Genomic DNA, 8,314 nt, shown 5'->3' with positions numbered 1-8,314 from the left:
CAGCCTGGCCACGGGTGAGCCGTGGGGGTGGGGCGGGGTGTCTGGGGGGTGGGGACAGTGACTCTCTCGTGGGGGTGTGCTGCAAGGACCATCCTGCCCTGGTCCTGGAGGGGCCACCCAGGGAGGGGAAGGGGGTGGTCCTTGCAGGGTGCTGCAGCACTGTTCCTTCCCCAGAGCTGTGCCGGATCAACGAGGACCAGAAGGTCGCGCTGGACCTGGACCCATACGTGAAGAAGCTGCTGAACGCGCGGCGCCGCGTCGTGCTGGTCAACAACATCCTGCAGAACGCACAGGTAGGTGCGGGACTGGCTGCCAGGCCTCTCTGGGCAGGGCTTGGGATTAAGGTGCCAGAGAGGGACTCCCTCCTGCTGAGGGCTGGGCTGCTCTGCTCCCTTGGTGCTGCTGACAGGGCTCAGGACAATAGCTGGCATTTGCACCCCTGGGTGAATCCCCCGCAGCGGCAGGGGAACTCTAGCGGTTGTGGCTTCCCCCGGAGAGGGTAGTGCGGGAAGATGGAACTGAAGAGTTCTCTCCTGCCTGAACAGCGCTGGCGCTGTTGGCATCCTGGGCACCGTACATGCGCCTGCCTTGCCCCAAGCTCGGTCAGTCTCTGCCAGGCCAACAGCCTCAGCACGCCCCTGTGTGAGTCAGCTTCCAGAGCTGTCTCTGCTCTGCCAGGCAGCCCTTGCGGGGTCAGGCTTACAGCCCGTGTAGTTCTGCCTGCCCTGATGACAATGCTCTCACCTGCAGGAGCGGCTACGGAGACTCAATCACAGCGTAGCCAAGGAGACGGCGCGCAGGAAGGCCATGCTGGAGTCGGGGGGCTACCCGCAGGGCTCCCCCAGCAAGTGATGCTGCTGGGCCCAGGCTGCCGTGCTGGACTGAGTGGATTGCAGTGGGACCTCCAGCTCATACTAACTGCCCCAAGGGCTGGTTCAGGCCCACAGACCAATGGCTGAGGAGAGTTGGCTCCCTACAGCTCCTGCTGACATTAGTGCCAAGGATACCTGGGCCAGCAGCAGGCAGCTGCCTGCTCTGGGGCTTGCCCGCGTGGAGGGAAGGGGAGGTGGTTCTGCGTACCTGCCCCCTGGGCCAGCCAAGACAGCACACACTAACCCCAGCTCCATGTACTGCACCGCTAGGCTACAGGTGGCACAATAAAGTGACCCCCCCCCGCTTGCAAACGCTGAGTGAATAGTGCCCTGCCTGCGCCCGCACAGCCTCAGGGGCTGGCTGTCCCTGTAGCAGCACCCACCACTGCAAGACCACGTGGCCCCCAGGTCCGCTTCCCCCACAAGTGGCTGCACCCATGTCACAACCCCAGGCTCCTCTAGAAAGGACTGCACACCCCGCTCCAAGTCAGCCACAGGGGCCTGAGGCCAGACCCCCAACCCCTGGCTCCTGGAACACAGAACTGTTCCAGGGCCTGCTCCTGCACCCAGACGTCAGAGCCACATAAAAGGGCAGAACTTTTTAATGTTAAACTATAAAAACCACAACAAAATACAAGTGTTGGCTGAGGTGGGGTGATGTGGTGGGATCCGATGCTCACTGCAGGGGAGGACAGCCTGGCCTCTGTTCCTGTCCACAGGCTGGACGTACCCTGCAAGAGAAGCAGGCAAGTGCCCATCAGGGGAGTTGCAGGGCAGGCTGGTAGCCTCCCGCTGCAGGAGGGAGGTGGTGGCTTGGAGGGGATGGGGCCGTCCTGGAGCTGGTGGAAGCCCAGCCACAGCCCCAAGGGACATCTCCCTCACCCCAGCACAGGACTGAAACCAGGTTACCGAGTCTGGCTTTGCCCCCAGGACGAGAGGAACTGCAGTGGAAATGGGGTGGGTATCTAATGCTTCCATGTACAGTGGCCTGGGGGGCCATGGGAGGGAAAGCTCTGTACCCAGCACCTCCATGACAAGGCTGCACTGCACCCGTGCTTCAGTCAGGCTTTACCTGGACGGTTCATTCTTGAGTCTCCATGCTTTCCTCCTCTTCTCCTGCTGCTGTCTCTTCTTGATTCTCCTCTTCCTCTTCTCCTTCCTTCTTCTCCGGGGGCTTCTCATATGCCTTCTCAGAAGGCGTCACTATCACGCCATCCCAAGTGGACATTTCCGAAGCCAGGTCTACAAACAGAAGCAGCATCAGCAGGTGGTGACCCACCAGCATGGCCCCCATTGCCACGTGCATCCTCACAGCATTCACCAGAACAGGGAACTAACAAGCACTGCCAGGAAGGAAAATAGAAGGGCATAACCTACAGAACCAGGCTTCACTCCTGCTGGCAGGGCTCGCAAGGAGGAAGCTGAGACGGCCCCCGAGCCAGCCACACATGCTCTGGGCAGCAAGCTTTTTTGTGCCTGCCCACTTCCTTCCTGCCTCAGTGGCCAGCTCTTGAGTCACAAGGCAGCATTTACTGCAGAGCAGCAGCCTGCACCTAGCAGGAAACTTGTACTGATCCCTGGCTGCTTGCTCAGCCTCCTGGCTTGGCCCATCGGGGACGGCCTCTTCCGCCGCATGCTTGTGTTGAGCCTCTAGCCACAAACCCTTTGCGTGGAAGGGCTCATTTCTCCATCAGTCTAGTAACGGAGCAGCGTGCTATTCTCCCCACCCCCCAAAAAACAGGGTGTGATACTCCCAGCAACAGCCCTCAGGGTCCCTGGCACACATTGGTCCTGCCGATCAGCAGTCATGACACACTAACTTACAGCTGGCATCACCCTCCTGTCCCAGGATCTTCCTGTAGCCTCCATGCGAGAGGATCCGGACGAGCGTCTGTGCAGTGTAACACACCATGTCCTATGAGGGGTAAGTGGGAGAATCTGTGTGCTAGAGTCCGCGCACTGGTCTGGGACAGGTCTCACGCAGTGTCACGGTCAGAGGCTGTGCTGCCCCAGATGTGTGTGTGGCCAAGACTTTAACCCATCCTGCAGAGGGTGGGTCTGCTCCAGCCCCGGGAGGAGGCAGTAGCCCTCTAGCACTCTCTTCAGTAGACTAGTTCGTGAATCAGGAATGAGGGGCTGTGGAAATTTCTTATTCCAAGGCAGTGGGTTCCACCAGTTCCTGCCCCATCCCAGCAATCAAAGCACCCTCCTCCGAACCAACTACAGCAAAGGGTGCTCAAGCCCTTGCGCCACTTCAGCTAAACTAGCCAAGAGGCCATCTAAGGCACCAGGTGTGTTTCATACTGTAAATACATCCCCTTCCCCAAAGCCCCAGCAACTCCTAGTCTGTAAGAGAGGCAGGGTACAGACTGGGGTCTAGGCAGTTTTGTAGGGGTGCAGCACTAGCGACCTGCATTGACCCTCCCCATACTGCTGCAGGGGGACTGCACAGGCACAGGCTTTCCTCACCTGCTGTTCAAGGGTCATGACCGTGTGGACTCTGAAGTTCCCACTCTCACAGGGGTCAGTGATTCCGACAGAGCCGGGGAGGAAGAGCCCAGCAGCCAGGATCTGAAGGCAGCGCCTACAGGACAATTAGAGATTAACAACAAGCGGGTCCATTTTAGACACCACACAACCCCATATATTGGCTCGGTGATACAAGTCCACTCTGCTGCCCCAGCAAGTCACTGTCATGTTTGGTCCCTGCGTTGGGAACTTGGGCGAGGGTAGCAGCTAGCTAGAAGCATCTGCTTTGGCAAGTAAATGTGTCAAAAGGCTCTGAGTTCTCTCAGCCTGGAGTATGCTCAAGGTGGGAAACTCAGAGCTCTGAGCAAATCCAAAGGAAAGTTTTGGTTTCTGCAAGGTACTGTGCTGTAGCTGCCATACCTGTAAGCCACATTGAGAGCCAGGGGCTGCCTGGTGGGATTGTTCATCACAGCGTAGTGCCCCTGCGGGAAAGGGGAGAAGAACGTGGTTAGATACAAGGCTTTAATTTTAGGAAAGGACAAGTTTAAGCCTCCACAATCCTGTGGTGGCAGAAGTTATACATCCCAGGGTTTATTCCAGACCGGGGCTGTGTCTTTCAGACTGGAGGAATGGACACCGGAGCACGTTCTCTCCATATCCTCCACAGAATGGAAGCGCACCCCATGCTTGGCTGCACTGGCCAGGGAAGCCCAATCAGGTGTCAATCAGACACCTATCAGCACGCTAGTCCCCTCTTCTGCACACGTACCAGCAGGTCGAGGATCCATGGAGTGAGGGGCTCGAAACCAGGGAAGCGAATTCTCAAATCCTTCAACAGTCGAATCAAGACTTTCACGCTGGAAGAAGTTTTATAAGGACAATGTTTAGAGGCTGAACAGGACTGACATGGCTGCCAGAGCATGTTCTAGTGCACTAGGAATGACCTTGCTTTTGGGGCTGGAGTGAAGACATCTCCTGATGAAGCAAGTCAAAGGGGGCTGTGTAATCACCTCCCAGAGAACCAGCAGCTCGTTTCCCACCAGCCACCCCACAAATGAACAAGAGCTGACCCTGTAGGACCACACCACTCAAGCAGCAATAAGCTCCAAGTAAGTGTGTGAAAGAACCAGACAAGTGAGAAGTCAACAGTGCTTGTGAGGCACAGCAGCCCAGTATTTCATAGATTTCATAGACATTAGGGCAGAAAGGGACCTTCGGAAGATCTTTGAGTCCAGCCCCCAGCCCCAGGGGCAGGAAGTCAGCTGTGGTCACAGGATCCCAGCAAGATAAACATCCAAATGTCTCTTGAAGGTGTTCAAAGTAGGCGCTTGAACCACCTCCAGTTGCAGTCTATTCCAGACCTTGGGGGCTTGGACAGGAAAAAAGTTCTTCCTTATGTCCAGCCTGAAATGGTCATGGAGGAGTTTGTGACCATTCGATCTAGTCATCCCTTGGGGCACTTCGGTGAACAGACATTCCCCCAGATCCTGGTGAGCAGCCCTGATAAACTTAAGATTCTTATTTGGCTGGCTAGAAAGGAAGCCCCCACGGCACTAACAAAAGGACTGTCAGACTGAAGGATCAGGGGTTAAGCTCCAAGGGGACACCCCCACGCCTCATCGCATACAGCAAAGACTATTATTTTAGTGCGACCTCAGGGCTGCCATCACTTACGTGGACTGGGAAGCATTCTCCTCAAACCAGCGAGCATGCCTGATAGCAGCCAGGGCACTCTGCAGCACTTTGATATCCACTGAAAGAGGATCCAGAAAGACAAGGTTTAGGCAGTCGGAACTTTTGAAGACAACCAGCCACCCAGGAGGGTCACTGATAGGGCAGGGGGGACAGAGTTAGCACAGGCATCAGTACAGACAAACCACACACACACACACACGTAGCCAGGCGTTATGAGACATCTTACAATGCAACTCTGGGTCCAGTTTGCGGAGGTTGGGTGGCACAGTTGTAATAAGGATCTTCACTGTAGCATCAGCTGAGCTAATCTCAAAACCAGTTTCGTTGGTTAGCATGGTCAGGACTGAGGGAACAAAAAACACCACAGCTACTTCAGTGGGGTGGGAGCAGGGACACTACCGACCCCCACAGGCAACCCCAGGACACAGAGTAAAAGGGGAGTGGATGATGCCAGACTCAGCTGTGGGGCTGCAGCACTAAGCTGAAGTCTCTTCCGCGACATCAGATTTGTCCTGAAAGTAGTAGTCCTGGCCAGAGGGACTGGATCTGTCCCTGTTTACTAGGAACAGGCATGTCACTCCACTACTTGTTCTACTCATCTCCATCCCCACTGCCCACAGCAAAGGGTCCAACCTTCAGTAGGATCCTGGGCTCTTAGACTTTCCACCACTTTGTTTCCCAAGGCAGCAACTGCTTCCACTAGAGACGGAAAGAGAAAAAAAAATGAAGTGAGGCATTGGAGTGGTTCTGACTGCCGCGCCCGATCAGGAGCAGAGGACACTTACAGGTAGGCAGGATTTTCAGGATCACCACCAAATCAGCTACGTTGTGCCCTGTTGTCATGGTACCCTTCTTGTAGGATCCCACCTGGCGGACTTCTTCAATTTGCTGTTTCAAGAGAACAAGCCAAAAGTTAATACAAGCCAAGAGCACGCAACTCAACTTCACAGCCTCCCTTGAGAGGGAGCCTCTAAGGGCAGGAGCAAAGAAACCAACACTGTAAAACTGATCTGCCTCATCAGGACAAGGAGACACCCAACCAGACTAAGGCGGCCTCTGAAGAGCTGCACCAACCCTGCAGACCTGGCACATCTAGGCAGACAAGACTGACTCACCACTTCAAAAGTTCCTGGCGCCACTATCAAGTTGTCAATCACGTTGTTTATTTTAGTCACCAGAGACAGGATGGATGCCTGAAAAATAAGAGAGCACGCGGTGATGGCAGCAGCAAGTGACCGTTTCAACTAAAGCTGCGATACAAATGCAAGCCTTTGTCTCAAAGGCTGGGAAATTATGGGATTTGGATAATCCTGAGACTTGTCTGTTCCTCTGCATGTCAGAAAAAACAGATTTAAAACCACTTTCCAAGCAACATAGCCCTTTTCCATCCTACAGCAGGCTGGAATTAGCACCCAGCCATGGTTCTGTCCCTTGGTCAAGTCGAGAGACATGTAAAGCTAGGTCTCCCTTTGCAGGAAGATCATTTCTGGTGTTTGTTACAAAAGAGTCTACACTGAATTAAGAGTAACCTAGCACCAGTCTGAGTTCAGGAAAGTTTTCCATAGGAAGCACTTGGGAAGCAAGCTTTATTAACCTGCTCGGCTGCAGTTGGAGCCAGATCCTGGTTTCTCTTCAGCAAGGCTTCACTGAATGCCGTCTCATCAGCTGCAGGCTTCACGCGAGGGAAGGCCATCTCACACTGCAACAGGAGCAAACGTTAAAGCAGCAGCCCCACAGTGATACAAGATCTTTGGTGCAGCACTTAAGAAGAAAACAAGCTTATCCTAGTTTTCCTCTCCACTTTCCCTAGTAGCTTCCAAATACATTTTCTTGCTTACAGCCTTTTGGACATGGCAGCCAAGCTGCACATTCCATTTCTACTAGGTTCAGTGGAGTAAAAAGAACTTCCCTTCCTACCCACATCTTTACCAAGGCTCCAGCATCAGGAGCAGGTCTCTGAAAACTGCACCTTAGTTATCAGAACCTGCAGCAAGGCATTTGTACATGCTCTGCACAGAAGCTTTTTTAGTTTACAAGCAACAAAATGACATAGAGAGGTAGGACTTAAAAGGTAGATCTCTAATGACGGATCCAGCTGAGTACTAAAAGGCAGTAAAGCATCTGAGACCTATTAGATGACATACTGAATTTCCTAATGAGACCCTATAGATACTCAAACCTCTTGAATAGTTGCAATGGGAACAGAGATCCTGGCCTTGTAAGGCAAGGAAATGGTTAACCCATTTTCCCTGAGAAAGCCACACCTGTGTGTCCCTAAACCAGACAGGCTCAATGAAGGAAGGAAATGAGCTCCTCCTCTTCCTCCTCTATAAGAAGACAGAGAAGAAAGTCATTCCTGTTTAGTCCACACAGAAATCAAGACCTGGAGGAAGGTCAGACTCTACTGCTCTGGGAACCTGGCTAAGGTAATGCACACTTTGGGCTACTAGCTGCAGATCTGGGAGAGGATTTTCATTTCCCGTTCCACTCTTTAACAGTGGGATAGGTTGTGATGCATGTTAGTGATAAACACCAAGGCTTTCCATACTACACGTCTTCAATCCTCTGTCAAACGCTGCATGGACACTGCCTCAAAGACCTACTTGCCTCCCGCTCACCTGAGCAGGCCAAGAATCAGATGTACGTTTTTGGTTTTGAAACTCACTATTTCCTATGGCCCTACAGGATGTTCTACTATTATGTTCCCTAGCTTAAAAGAAACAAGCAACTTTTTTTACTTCAACAAAGTGTTATTTCCACTACAACCCTGCTGCTGTTTTATACAGCTGGCACCAAGCGCTGCGAGAGGTTACTTACCACATAGAAGTCAAAGGGAATGTGTGGCACGAAGGGCCTGAATCTAAAAGGAAAAAGTGGGAGAAAATGGAGGTGAGTTCTCATTATATGCAAAGGACAGGAATATCCCCCACCCACCCCCCAGGGACAAACTTTTGAGAAGCTTTAAAATGGGTGACTAGATGCGTCCCTCCCCATAGGAACCTAGGTTGGAGGAAAATCAGAACTGCCCTTGACTGGGTCAGACCACAGGCCAGGTCCAAGCTGCGCAGCCTCCCGTCAGAGGGGCAGAGAGCGGAGCTGGAAGGGAGCGCGAGCTGCATCTGACCAGCGTTTTTACCGCTGCTCCCTCGCATGCAGCCTTCAGCACTGGAGATCTAGGAAGCTTCGCTTCTCACAGAGGTTTAGGGCAGGAACAAGCTAGAGGCTGTCGGCCCCGCGGGGCCCCCCACAGCAGCCCCTCAAAGGGAGGCAACGCTCCC

General features: G+C 53.6%; 2 protein-coding genes and 1 long non-coding RNA gene across 3 annotated transcripts in view; 2 read left to right on the top strand and 1 right to left on the bottom strand.

Annotated features, from left to right (window-relative positions):
- SNAPIN (SNAP associated protein) overlaps positions 1 to 1,184 on the top strand; it is a 1,677-nt gene extending 493 nt beyond the window's left edge. The window contains exons 2-4 of the mRNA XM_006031012.2: positions 4 to 14; positions 175 to 293; positions 751 to 1,184. Coding sequence (XP_006031074.1) covers positions 4 to 14; positions 175 to 293; positions 751 to 852 — 232 coding nt within the window. The 3' untranslated portion in view covers positions 853 to 1,184. The remainder of the gene's footprint in view (positions 1 to 3; positions 15 to 174; positions 294 to 750) is intronic.
- A 272-nt stretch (positions 1,185 to 1,456) lies between these two features.
- On the bottom strand, positions 1,457 to 7,896 carry ILF2 (interleukin enhancer binding factor 2). Its single transcript, XM_006030962.2, has 13 exons — positions 7,854 to 7,896; positions 6,631 to 6,735; positions 6,152 to 6,229; positions 5,822 to 5,924; positions 5,670 to 5,735; positions 5,263 to 5,379; positions 5,016 to 5,094; positions 4,111 to 4,198; positions 3,762 to 3,823; positions 3,342 to 3,456; positions 2,697 to 2,787; positions 1,945 to 2,114; positions 1,457 to 1,603 (listed from the first exon to the last, which is right to left on the bottom strand). The coding sequence occupies exons 2-12, from the start codon at positions 6,727 to 6,729 to the stop codon at positions 1,954 to 1,956; spliced, it is 1,059 nt and encodes a 352-aa protein (XP_006031024.1). The 5' UTR covers positions 6,730 to 6,735; positions 7,854 to 7,896; the 3' UTR covers positions 1,457 to 1,603; positions 1,945 to 1,953.
- Positions 6,759 to 8,305, top strand: LOC102381746. Its single transcript, XR_324680.2, has 3 exons — positions 6,759 to 7,462; positions 7,823 to 7,925; positions 8,033 to 8,305. It is a non-coding gene; the product is annotated as an uncharacterized LOC102381746 (long non-coding RNA).
- Positions 8,306 to 8,314: the final 9 nt, after the last annotated feature.

This window comes from Alligator sinensis, unplaced genomic scaffold (genome assembly GCF_000455745.1).
Source record: "Alligator sinensis unplaced genomic scaffold, ASM45574v1 scaffold1165_1, whole genome shotgun sequence".
NCBI lineage: Eukaryota > Metazoa > Chordata > Crocodylia > Alligatoridae > Alligator > Alligator sinensis.
This window is presented reverse-complemented; position numbering and strand designations above follow the sequence as displayed.

What these genes read in the sequence shown, in the direction of transcription:
- ILF2 (XM_006030962.2), bottom strand. Translation starts at nt 6,729, where the DNA reads ATGGCCTTCCCTCGCGTGAAGCCTGCAGCTGATGAGACGGCATTCAGT. An exon ending in AGCCCAGGATCCTACTGAAG is followed by an intron (nt 5,380 to 5,669) that starts GTTGGACCCTTT and finishes TTGTTCCCTCAG; the next exon opens with TCCTGACCATGCTAACCAAC. An exon ending in GCTCTCAATGTGGCTTACAG is followed by an intron (nt 3,457 to 3,761) that starts GTATGGCAGCTA and finishes ATTGTCCTGTAG; the next exon opens with GCGCTGCCTTCAGATCCTGG.